Genomic DNA, 13,085 nt, shown 5'->3' with positions numbered 1-13,085 from the left:
TGGTATATTTGAATGCATTAGCCAACTCTCTCTGAATATTTAGGATGAATGCATTTTATAACAAATGTTATGGGGAGGTAGCATTTAGGTGGTTATTTTAGTTTCTGAAAAAATATTTTGGAAGTATTTGGCCATAATACAAATTGCTTATTTTGGCCATTGTTGAGGATTCTTGGGTCATGGCTCTTGTTTTTATTTTTGTGCCAGTTGCATGACAAAGCTTAAAATTATTTCTATTTTCAAACTATTATACCAAAGAAATTTGTTTATAGGTTTAAGAACCCACCTGCAGTTGTTCTTTGTTAGAGGCACATTGCATGGAAGCCAAATAAACTTTGCCTAAAGCAGCCTCCTTTGGATTTCACACTTCCGTAGTTAAGATTATTTTTTTTAAAAAAAAAAATTGTATATCACCCTTCAGCCAGAGATCACAGGGCAGTTCGCAGCATAAAAATAGAAATTGAAAACACAAAATACATAATAAAAACAAAAACAAAAAACCAATACCCCCCTTCTCACAAACACATTTAAAAGAACATTTTAGCTACCTTGAATTACATGCAAAGTGATTGCTTGCCCATCCTCTTAACACACCTAGTAGGCAAGCTGCTGTGTCCCCTTTTTATGGGAGAGGTGGAGAGAGACTGAAAATGAATTTCCCAAGGCCAGCAAGTGACTGTTTGACTTAGCAGAGGTATTAGCACACACCCCTCTCCAATTTAAGGCTTGCTCTTTTGACAGTAGCTGTTGCTGCAGAGCTTGGAGGCGAGGGAGCTTTTTGTGGCTGCTTCCATCATCTTTACAGCTGTAGAGGCACATGCATCTGTAGTGTTTATATGGGCAACTCTCGCTTGGGTTAAATACCCATGTGCCTGGAGACCTAGGAAGCTTGCTGTTTTACATACCTTGGCAAAACTTAAGTGGCCTCTTTGAAAGCAAGTTGGGTAGGTAACTTTAATCTTGTGTTGCTAGGGTGGACTGTGTTGGAATACTGAAACTGAGAAATGCAGATGTTGAAGCTCGAATAGGCATCGCTGGCTCCAAGAAAAAAAGCACTCGGGCCAGGCTAGTGTTCCGTGTTAACATCACTCGGAAGGATGGTTCCATACTGACCCTGCAGACGCCGTCCTCACCAATTCTGTGCAGTAAGTTGTAAAGTCAAACTCTGAGTCCCATCTTGCTGGGGCTTTGGGTCTCCTGTTAATTCAGTTGCCCTGCATTTCATTTTCTGCTTTAATAACAAAATAGAATGAACAACCCAAATAAACCAAATAAATTGCCTAGACCTTAGCTTTCATGTGTGTCTGTGTTGCTAGGAGTCCTCATGCTGCTTTAATGAAATTACTTTTTCTGTGTAGGCTTATAGCATATCTAATTGGTTCCCTCATTGATCTATTTTCAGTGTTAACCAAAACTTGGGTGTAGGGGATCTGGCCTACATCCAAATTAACAGTGTGCCCCGTCAATCCACCAAGCAGTGCACATAGTTGGAATAGGAGTGTGGCATGTATCATAGGACTTTGGCAAAGGAAAATTACTGTTTCTAGCCTGAGATAGCCTGCTTCTGTGGTTTGAATTATTTGTTGCTGGCTTGAGGCTTAAAACTACAGTTGTGTTTAAAATGCCAACTTTTTGCATCTGGGCAAAATGACTAACTTTTGTGTAATATTGATATAAAGCTTATTTGTATTTGGAAACTTGCTGAAGACTGTATGTACATGTCCAGCCAATTGTTATGGACCTTGTTGTGAGACAAATTTTAAAGGCCTCTAAGATGTTGTATATGACAGTTGGTTGATTTTTGAAACTCCTTGCACTAGCCCATTTATAAAAGAGAGAACTAGTGGTATTTTACTTCAGTGTTACCTAGGGGGGAAATGCTATGATGAACATATTCTAGTAGACTACAGTCATGTGCCAGTTCCTAGGAGAGTTGTGCTGTGCTTTTCTCTGATGAATTAAAGGATGGGCATGCTTTGCTACACCCAAGCAGAATCGCTGTAAGTTCTGCTTTCCTATATGCCATGCAAGCCAAATGACCAGTTCCAGATTGAGACCTTGGGAGATGATGCCAACTTTTTGCATGTTGTCAGTTAAACCACTTAGAAGCCCATTTTGGCATTAAGTTGCAGGTGTGGGGGTGTATATAATAAATATCCCTTCTCTTTTTCAATTTGTAGCTCAGCCAGCTGGTGTACCAGAGATTCTAAAGAAAAGCCTGCACAGTTGTTCTGTGAAGGGAGAAGAGGAAGTCTTTTTAATTGGCAAGAACTTTCTGAAGGGAACAAAAGTGATCTTTCAAGAGAATATGTCTGGTGAGAACTATACATACATACTCAGGCTGAGAATGGAGGTGAGGGGTGGGGAGACCATTGTGGATGGAGTTGGGCTAACGACTGCCTCTGCAGGTAGCCAAGGAGGTAGGTGGTTCCTGTGACCAGCTTCCCTGACAATGAATAAACTTAGCTGAGCTTGTGCAGTAATTCTACTCTCTTTTGCTTTCAAACAGATGAAAACTCTTGGAAAGGGGAAGCAGAAATTGACATGGAGCTGTTTCATCAGGTACATGCTTTTTAAAAATGCACAGAAATCCAGATATAAAATCTTCCTTGTTCATAGTTGGGATACAGTTGTTCATTTATGCGTGAGGAATTGCTAAAGAATTTTTCCTCTTATCATATATTTGGAAGGGAGGATTTAGAAAGCATATATGAAGTTGAAATACGAGTTCCAAGCACTTTATGCCCAAGTTTAAAAAGGTAAATTTGCTACAAAAGCTGCCTTCATGTGGCTTATTTTTTTTGTCAAACAATCATATGACCAACAAACTGGATCAATCTTCATGGACAGATATTTTGACATAAATAGTATCTGGCTGGGTCACCTTTTTGTGTGTGTACAAATAGTTTGCACAAAGTTGTCATTTCTTCTCTTACTCCCTACTCCTTAAACCCGAGCTGCAAGACTGTGGTACATTTCACATTTTTTCACAACCTAAGCAGTCTCTCCTCTTTTGTATAGTGGTAGCCATTGCAGCCTTTAAGCATAGAGATTATGTGAGTGAGCACTATACTTGTTCTGTTTATCAGGGCAATTTCTTTCTTCAATTCCCGCCTCTGCCCTGCTTGTGAGATACAGAACAGCAAAGGTTCCTGTGCAGGCAGCAATCAGTCATTCCTCTTCTAGGTGTGCTGACCGTCATTTTGGAAGTAGGATGATAAAAAATTGGCTTTTGTGCAGCTGCTACCATAAGGACTGCCATAAATAATGGTTAACTCTCTTCTAGTCTTCTAATGATGGGAATCCAAACCCAAATCCATTGTTGCACTAGGGTTAAATATGCATTAATTATCTCTTCCTTCAAGAAATCTTACTGTCACCAAAACATTTTGAATCCGTAAAGTTAGAATCTTAATATCTTCTCTCCTTTTACAATGCTACTTTATGGATTTAAAATGATTTGGTGATGATGATTTCTTGAATTAATGGAGGATAAGCCTATCAATGGGTACCACCTATGATGGGTGTTTACTTCTTTCACTATCAGAGGCAGCATGCCTCTTGACTACCAGTTGTTGGAGAAGGTGGTTGGTGAAAGTACTGTTTCTTTTATTTAGTTAGAAAATTTACAAATTGCTTGATCAAAGTTTTTTCCAGGTGGTATACAAATAAAATTATATATAAAGCATGGTTAATATCCACAAACCAATAAAAACAAATATACATAATACCATCATTAATTAAAAACAAAGATAAAATTGTTGAAACTTTTTTAAAAAAAAAATAGGTAACCATATAACATGTTTTTTGTGCTCATGCCCTGCTTCCCATGGAGGCATCTGATTGGCCACTGTGAGAACAGGCTGCTGGACTAGTTGGGTCAATGTCTGATCCAGCAAGGTGGTGATTATGTTTTTAAGAATCTAGGGTAAATACAGTTGAGAGTGGAAAAATATCTAGAGCAACCTTTCTCAACCTTGGGTCCCCAGATGTTGTTTGGCTACAACTCCTACCAGGACCAAACAGACCAAGTTACTATTAATTATTTCTATAAGATTCTGTGATGATAAAGTACCCAAATAAAGATATCATTACTTTTCTATTTTGCATATATGTCATATGCTATTTACTACTTAAAAACAGAATATTTCTGTTTTCCCAATATTTCTGGCTATGATTTACCGTATTTTTCGCCCTATAGGATGCACCGTCCCATAAGGCGCACCTAGTTTTTTGGGGGGGAAATAAAGGGGAAAAATTATTTTCCCCCCCCAGGCGCGGGGCTGGGGCAGGGGAAGCCCGAGCTTCCCCCGACCCCAGCCCCCAAACAGGCAGCTCTCTGCAAGCTGTGGGAGCCCAGCGCTGGCTCCCGCTGCTTGCTGAGAGGTCCGCAAAGCCTGGACGCGCTGAGCTCAGCGTGGGCAGGCTTCAGCGTGCAGGCAACTCTCCGCAAGCAGCGGGAGTGCTCCCGCTGCTTGCGGAGAGGTCCGCGAAGCCTGGGCGCGCTGAGCTCAGCGCGCGCAGGCTTCAGTGTGCAGGCAACTCTCCGCAAGCAGCGGGAGCGCTCCCGCTGCTTGCAGAGAGGTCTGCGAAGCCTGGATGCGCTGAGCTCAGCGCGCGCAGGCTTCAGCGTGCAGGCAACTCTCCGCAAGCAGCGGGAGCCCAGCACTGGGCTCCCGCTGCTTGCGGATCAGCGTGCAGGCAACTCTCCGCAAGCAGCGGGAGCCCAGCACTGGGCTCCCGCTGCTTGCGGAGAGGTGCGCGAAGCCTGGAGAGCGAGAGGGGTCGGTGCGCACCGACCCCTCTCGCTCTCCAGGCTTCAGTGAAAGCCTGCATTCGCCCCATAGGACGCACACACATTTCCCCTTCATTTTTGGAGGGGAAAAAGTGCGTCCTATAGGGCGAAAAATACGGTAATTTTATAACCTGCTGTTATCATGGATCATAAATTGAGCCTATGTTTTTGTTGGTTGAGGAAATTATTTTCGATTTAGTCACAAATAATGCAGATAAACTGCTGGGTATTATGTCTGCCTCCCCATCCCCAGCAAAGTTATCTATAGAATTTCATATCACAATATGTGGTAATGGCTGTCAACTTTGACAGCTTTAAAAGGAGGCTAGACAAATTAATGGAGAATAAGGTTATTTGTGGCTACATACTACCTCTGGTCTGCTTCTGAATACTACTAGTTGCTGCGGAACCTCAAAATCACCTCCCTGTAGTTATTTCATTGCTGCCACTGCACAACCTAAGTCCCTGACTGGCATTTTGGTGGATGAGCAGTGGAAGCTATAGCAAAGCAAAACAAGGAAACAGTGACTTGCTGTTTATGTGCAGGTTTTCTGAAATTAAGAAGATTGTAATAGCAGAGATAGGAAGATTATGTTGAGTAAAGACTTTTCTCCTGTGTGCTCTCGCTACTGATAGGTATGTTCAAGAGATTCAGCTTTACAATTTGTAGCTGGGTAGATTTCCCAGCAGATCCTTGGTACCTCCAATGCAATCTTTACTTCATATGATTAGGTCTTGTAGTGTTAGTCTGTGAAGATATAAGTTGGTAAGGTGTCTGCTCTAACAAACTTCTTTTTTTTGGATTTAGAATCATCTAATTGTGAAGGTGCCGCCATATCACGACCAGCAAATAACTTCCCCGGTTTCTGTGGGGATCTATGTGGTGACCAATGCTGGAAGATCACATGACATACAGCCATTTACTTACACTCCTGATACATGTATGTTGAAAATGATGAAGCTGTAGTGATGGCCCTTGGCAAATACTTCTGCACAATTTTTCTTGTATTTAATTGTTATATCTTTGGAAGAGACTGAGGAAGAAAGCAAGACTGTTGGGCGGGCAACACCTCTTGCACTACTTGACCTGATAGCTGCACACCAGGGACTTGCTCTCATTCTTTGAAGAGAGCCTGTCTCTCTGAAGCTTGAAGGGTTTATGGGAGGAAGATGAGTTTGGGGCTACACTGTATTACAAAGATCTGAGTTAAGGTCTTCCCCCACCACTGCGCACATGAAAATAGAGATAAACTTTTAAAATGTACCTTTCACCTTACGGGGGAACACTTTGCTTTACATCTGTTCTGAAAGTCAGCAGTGTCTTTTGCATTTGCAGCTGGTACTCTGAATGTGAACGTGAAGCAGGAAATACCCAGTCCAACCCAGCCTTGCTCTTTTGAGGATGCTATCAAAGGTATCTAATTCTTAGCAGTGGTATTAATCTCTTTGAGTTCTAACTTACACCAATTTTCTGCAGACCTTTCAGAGAGATTTTTGTAAGAGCTTTATTGTGATCACAAATTAAGAGTGTAGTCCTTTACATGTCAACTCAGAAGTAAATCGCTTTGAGCTCAGTGGGGCTTACTCTTAAGTAAGTGTGCATATGATTGCAGCCTAAGACTCCTGGTCGCAGAGACAGTGGTATATGCTGGGGCTTTAATCTTGCAATTACTCTCGTGTTGCTGTTTCTAATACATATTAATTCCACAAGTGGTTAAAAGTCCTGACTAAACATGAAGTTAGTGCAGATAACTTGCTAAACTGTTTCATGAAAATGTTGACATAAGAGTTGTATTGCTAGTGCAAAGCTCACCACTCAAATAAAAATAGAGAATAAATTATTCATAGTACTTGCTTTGCAGTTGTCTTTACTACTCTGTGTGTACTATAGTGGCAGGCCCTGTTGGTTTGTGTGCTCTTACTAAGTGAATTGTTTGCTGAAGCTAATTAAGTTTCAGAAGCTGCTCAAGAGCATGTGTTTTTGAAGCAAAGCAGCATAAATAGTAAGGTCATGAGTTTGTTAGGCTTCCAGGGCTGCAGCTGGAAAAGATTCAGCATAGCTGTTCTGGAATGTTTCCAACTCACTAGGAACAGGAGATGTTCTCATACATTCACTGATTATTTGTCGATTTAGCTCAGCAGTTTCTACATTGATTGGCAGCAGTTCTTCAGAGTCACAGACGGGATTCTTTCCCAGTCCTACCTAGAGATGGTGGGGATTAGACCTGGGACCTTCTGCATGCAGAGCAGCTACCATTGAATTTATGACACTTCTCCAATCTTGGCTTCAATTTTGCATTTGGGTGTTTCCCATTCGGCTTGTTGTATGTGTAGGGCATATTCGTTCTTTCTCCAGAACTAAATTATGTATTGACCAGTATAATTGTGTGACTTGGCCTACATGAAGTGTGTGATGATAAATGTGGCAGTGTTGTACTTACAGTTTGTTCTTCATTATGCTTTGAGTCAAATATTTCACCCACTTTTCTGTGTGCAGGATTATGTTTTTGATCCCAATTCATCCCTTCTTCTTTCTTTGTATCAGCCTGGAATTCTTGCAGTTAATTACATATGCTTCATCAGTCACAGTGAAATGCTGATGCCATTTGGCTCAAACAACTGGTGCTCATCACTTGCAGGCTTGTACAAGTTGTTTGTTGGATTATTTCCATAGAAAACTATTCTTCAGCTGATAAAAGACACTTGCAAATTACTGCTATTTCCTTCATGCCCTTATTTTACTACTTTCACCTTTACTTAAAACCCTTAATATAAGCAAGAAGTTGAACATTTGATGTGTTCTGGCAAAAGCTGATGCAATTTGAAAGAACAGAATGGGGGAAACTTGGTGGCTTGCAAATGGATGGACATCAGAGATCAGGGTGATTTTTCCTGTAATAACAACTTTATGGCTCTTCAGAAGATGAGCTGTCGCTCAGTGGTAGACCATCTGATTTGTATACAGAAGGTCCCAGTTTCAATCCTTGTCACCTCTAGGTAGCGCTTGGAAAGTTTACTGTCTGAAACCCTGGAAAACCATTAGTAAAGCTAAAGTACTGTAGATGGACTAATGGTCTCACTCTGTATAAGGCAACTTCCTAGATCCCTGTTTGGTAAGGAGAGCTGAAAGCATCAAGATTACTCTTTCCATCAAATTACTCACAAAACAATCTTGTAGCATCTTAAAGATGAACACACTTACTGTGGAATAATGGGCTTGAGATCCCTTTGTCAAATGTGAGTTGCCACATGGCCTTGTATTTGTTGTAGCATACTAGTATAGTCTTTGCCATATAGGGACTTATTTTACCAGATGTATTACCCTCTCTGTGGCAGTGCTATGTATTCAGATGCTTGTTGCTGTTCACAACCTAATTTCTGGAGAGTGGAGGGGTAGCCCTAGCAACCAGTCCTCTTATTCTCAGCCTCTGTGGCTATCCTTCAGGACACCAGTAAGACTGTGTTTGTTCTCTGCTGCAGTGAACACCAGTGGCTGTAACCTGGACAAGGTAAATATTCTTCCCAGTGCCTTGATAACGCCACTCAGGCCAAACAGTGTGATCAAGAGTGAAGAGGCTGCTCCCATGGCACTTACAGCTGAAAAAAGGGCTCCTCCAGTCTTTAAGGTAAGTAGTGGCATAGAGAGCTGGTGATTGGGGGGGGGGGTTCTGCAAAACTTTTATTTGACAAAACTTTTATTAAAAGATCAACTCTACCCCTCAAGTTAATGATCTTTCAGACACGAGCTTTCCTCTTCCCACTGCTCTCTGAGCCCAAGAGTGTCTGGATTATCATTTTGCTAAATGCATACCATGCTGAGTGCTGAATGGTTGGTAAAACAGCATCCACCACAGCCTTCTTTTGCAGCCTAACTTGTTGCAGCTGAAACAAGATGTGGTGTGGGTCTTCCATTGAGTGCTTTACTTTGATGTTGAACCAGTCAATTTCACCCTTTCTGACAAAGATAATTAGATTCCTGATTCAGGGATTTGATATCTTTTTCTTGGGCTCTCTTGATTTTATTGTGATCAACTACAAATCTGTGGTGAGCTGTGGTGAGCTGGTCAACAGCATATCTAATGCCCTGCATAGCAAAATTATTTATTTCTAATATGTTGTACTCTGTCTTTTTATTCAAAGTGGAAGGTGTACTTGATTTTTCTATTGCCAGTTCATAACTTCCATCATTTCCACCTTGGTTATTATTCATTTCTATCAGCCAAAAAAATTATTTCATTTGATGGTATTGAAGCATCCTGCTTACTTCTCTGCTTATATTTAGTAAGCCGCATTCTTGCTGCTTGTGCTTTTTTAATTGTCCATTATGCGGGGTCATATATAACTGCAAGTACTTGGCAATCATTTTTTATGATATTCAATTTTACACACATTTTTACATATTTTTTATAAGAAGCTAAAAATTATTGGAAGTTGTACAAAAACAAAAGGTCAATATTTTATGTAGTTAGTTGCCAAGTAAAACTAAATAATATTAATTTAATCAAAATATCTTTTGAATTTCCAAGTCATTTTACAACTTTTTAGCACCCCTCATTTTTGGAATTTTTAAGTTGAAAAATTCAACATGCCTTAATGGGATAGGGATCCAATGTTGCAGTTGGTGTGGTTTAAATGTTAAACAGTTTTCAGAGTGTTGTTTCATTGAGGCACCATGCAAGCCTATGATTGTTCTCTCTTATTACTGTGTGCTTTCCCCCTCAGGCAACAAGTGTAGTTGGACCACCCCAAGCCACATTGGAAACCAACATGTCCAGTATATTGGGCAATGGCACTTTCTCCTCTTCTGCTTCTCACTTAGCACCAGAGAGTGAAAATCAGCAGCTGCAGCCAAAGGTATATACTCCAGAGGCAATGCCCTCCCTCCAGGCACAGGACCTTGCCCAGCCTGGCAGCTTCCCTGCAGGTTCTGGTCCCAATCAGCTGCAAAACAGTGACACCTTGTTGCAGCAGGCATCCCAGTTCCCCACCAGGGAGTCCCAGCCGAGAGAGGTGTTGCAGCCAGAGAGTGCAGTCATGACTTTGTCTCAGTTGACAGAGGCGTCCCAGCAGCAGTCACCACTCCAGGAATCGGCACAAGTGTTGCAGCAGCAGATGTCGTCAAACCTTTTCTCATCGGCCAGCAGTGTGAGTCAGCTGCAGAACACAATTCAACAACTGCAAGCAGGGAACTTTCAGTCTAGCACTGCCAGCAGCAACCATGGAAGTGTAGATTTGGTCCAGCAGGTCCTGGAAGCCCAGCAGCAGCTGTCCTCTGTCTTGTTCTCTGGGTCTGACAATGAGGATGTTCAAGAGCAAATCAATGTAGAGATTTTTCAGCAGGTTAGCCAGATCCAAAATGGAGTCAGCCAAGGGATGTTTTCTGCCTCTGACACTGTCCATTCAAGGGCTGAGGACCTTCTCTCTGGGAGAAGTGAGAATGTCCATCCACAACCTGAAAGTTCTTTGTCCAGCCAGCAGCAGCAGCAGCAGCAGCAGCAGCAAGCAATGGAGACTTCTGCAGCTATGGTGATTGAGATTCAGCAAGGCCTCTGCCAGGCAGCAAGTCAGATGCAGTCTGACATGTTCTCAACCTCCTCTTCGGGAAATAGAAACATCCAGCAGTCCCCAGTGTACCAACAAACTTCTCACCTGATGGGTGCACTGACAACAAATGAAGACATACAGATGCAGTGTGAGCTATTCTCACCCACCAGTGTTTCTGGTAATGAAGCTGGTACTCCATCGCAGCAGCAGCAACAGCAGCAGCAGGTGGTGCCTGCCAACGGCCCTTCCATGTTTCAATCTTCTGGCTCTGCCGAAGGTGAAGAAGCTCCAGGTCAGACCAAACAGATGCAGAACAATGTATTTCAAGCTATGGTTCAAATGCAGCACAGCGGGGAGAACCAGGCGCAGGTCAGCCTCTTCTCCTCCTCAGAAAGCATGATGGCCGTTCAGGACAATGGAACACAGCAGCAACAGCAGCAAACCGGGAGCCTCTTTCAGCAGAGTGGGGAGTTGATGTCTCTCCAGTCTGGAAGCTTCTTGCAGCAGGCTTCCCATTCACAGGCTCAGCTTTTTCACTCACAGAGCCCTATTGGGGATGCTCAGAACATCTCGCAGGAGACCCAAAGTGCTCTCTTCCACAGCCAGAGCTCTGCCTCTTCCTCAGAGCAGCTGCAGCCTCCAATGTTCCACTCCCAAAGTCCCATGGGTGTGGTTCAGGACCAGCAGGCAAGCAACCTATTCCTTCCCCAGAGCTCAGTTGCACAGGAGGAACAGATGCCCTTCTTTGCCACACAGAATTCCATTTCTCCACTGCAGACATCTGCCAATGCTGAGCAGCAGTCGACATTCCAGCAGCAGCAGGCTCAGCTCTCACACCTCCAGAGCCCTATGCTTGCCCAAGAGCAGTCCCAGCAACAGCAGCAGAGCATGTTCCAATCACAGGTGCCCCAAAACCAGCAAGGAGCCATGTTCCAACCACAGCATTCTATGGTGGCTCTTCAGAACAGCACACCCTCCCAAGAGCAGCAGCAGCAGCAGAATTTGAGGTTCAGCAATCAGAATTCCATGGGTCCTATGACATCCCAGAAGCAGAACATGATGTACAACCCAAACCCTAACCCAATGGCCAGCCAGGAGCATCAGCAGCAACAACAACAGCAACAACAACAACAACAACAAAGCCAGTCTCTCTTCCACCCACAAAGCAGCATGGCACCAATGAATCAGGATCAGCAACCCATGCAGTTTCAGAACCAGAGCCCAGGCTCTAATCAAGCTGAGTCACAGCAGCAGCCTGCCTTATTCCACAACTCACCCCAGATCCAGCTAGTCCAAGGATCCTCCAGTTCTCAGGAGCAACCTGTCACCCTCTTCATATCATCGACTTCCATGTCTGCCTTGCAAAACAGCATGAACCAGCAAGAGTTGCAGCAGCCCCCCCTCTACTCTTCACCAAACAATATGGCTGGCATCCAGGGAGCTTCTTCACCCCCGCAGCAGCAGCAGCAGCAGCAGCAGCAGCAGCAGCAGCAGCAGGCTGCTTTGTTCCACAACACACCTGGAAGTGGTTCCATGAACCAGCTGCAGAACTCCTCCGCTTCATCTCGGCAGACCTCTGGAATATTCCTGTTTGGCATCCAAGATAGTAAGTACAGAGTATCCAGAATTGTCATTGGCTAAATTTTAGTGCTTTCTTCCCTTTGTGGAGCTTGTGTTGGAGGCTACATCTGTGTAGCTGTGAAAAACTATCTAAAATTGTGTTGAATTGTGACTTTCTTTGTAAAGCCCATATAATCTGGGAACACACTACAGTGTTAACAGCAATTTTGACATAGACTGCTTACAGTCTAAAGCAAGGATGGGGAACTTGTGGTCCTCCAGATGGAGTTGGACTCCAACTCCCCCCATCAGGCCCAGCCAGTATAAAAGTCAGTTATCAGTCCATTCTAAGTGTATAAATGTGTACAAAAGCATCCAAATTCAGTTTGTTCACTCAGTGGCATTTTTATAGCATTTTCCCAGAAGTAGAAATTCTGTAACAGTGGCAGAGCTGCTGTAAACCTATCTGCATGCTTTCAGAGCATAGCACAGCACATAATATGGTGGGGAAGAGCTCTCTAGCTATGCAGTAGATTTTATATATAGACAAAGAAGAATGAGCCAAAGGGCCTGTTAACTTCGTATGAGATGCTTTGTGCATCTGTCGGTGTCTGACTTCTTTCTACTGGTTTCTTGGGATACCAGCACCCTGATTCTAAATGCCTTAGGGGAAAATGCTCTGTGGGGACACTCTAGATGTTTATGAGGCCAGTACAATGTGAAATGCAATAGGCTTCCTTTCACTGCTCAATAAATTTGCATGGTGCTCTGAATGAATCTTGTCTTTCTCAACAGACTGTGGCCAGCTCTTAACATCTGGACCCACTTCCATGTCAGATCAGATTATCACAATAAGCCAGCCACAGGGTGAAGCACAGTCATCAGTCACAACTCTACTATCCCAGCAGATGTCTGAAAGCCCCCAGCTGTCTTCTGCTATGACCACCAATCAGAATATGAAGAAGATTGATGACCTGCTAGTGTCTCTACAAAACCAGGGGAACAACAACATGGCTGGCTCCTTCTAACTATCCAGGTGAGTTGGAGATGGGAGTCAAAGACTGTAGCCAAGCCAGCATGTTCTCTTCTTATTTCTTGCAGCTGATAAAAGTCTGTCTTTTCTGCTGCTTCCCCAGAATGGTAATAGAATTAGTGCCTGTCTTGAGAGTAAATAGAGCTTCACAGC

General features: G+C 43.2%; 1 protein-coding gene across 10 annotated transcripts in view; it reads left to right on the top strand.

Moving 5' to 3' along the window:
* NFAT5 (nuclear factor of activated T cells 5) overlaps nt 1-13,085 on the top strand; it is a 65,893-nt gene that overhangs the window by 47,356 nt on the left and 5,452 nt on the right. For all 10 annotated transcript variants that reach the window (XM_083626398.1, XM_083626400.1, XM_083626406.1 and 7 more), the window contains 8 exons: nt 973-1,145; nt 2,181-2,315; nt 2,510-2,562; nt 5,604-5,736; nt 6,132-6,209; nt 8,276-8,421; nt 9,518-11,945; nt 12,695-12,935. In XM_083626398.1, the coding sequence (XP_083482524.1) occupies nt 973-1,145; nt 2,181-2,315; nt 2,510-2,562; nt 5,604-5,736; nt 6,132-6,209; nt 8,276-8,421; nt 9,518-11,945; nt 12,695-12,927 (3,379 nt within the window). In that variant the 3' untranslated portion in view covers nt 12,928-12,935. The remainder of the gene's footprint in view (nt 1-972; nt 1,146-2,180; nt 2,316-2,509; nt 2,563-5,603; nt 5,737-6,131; nt 6,210-8,275; nt 8,422-9,517; nt 11,946-12,694; nt 12,936-13,085) is intronic.

This window comes from Podarcis filfolensis, assembly GCF_964270895.1.
Source record: "Podarcis filfolensis genome assembly, chromosome: 8".
Lineage (NCBI taxonomy): Eukaryota > Metazoa > Chordata > Lepidosauria > Squamata > Lacertidae > Podarcis > Podarcis filfolensis.
The sequence above is the reverse complement of the archived record's forward strand: the minus strand, read 5'-3'. Positions and strand labels throughout refer to the sequence as shown.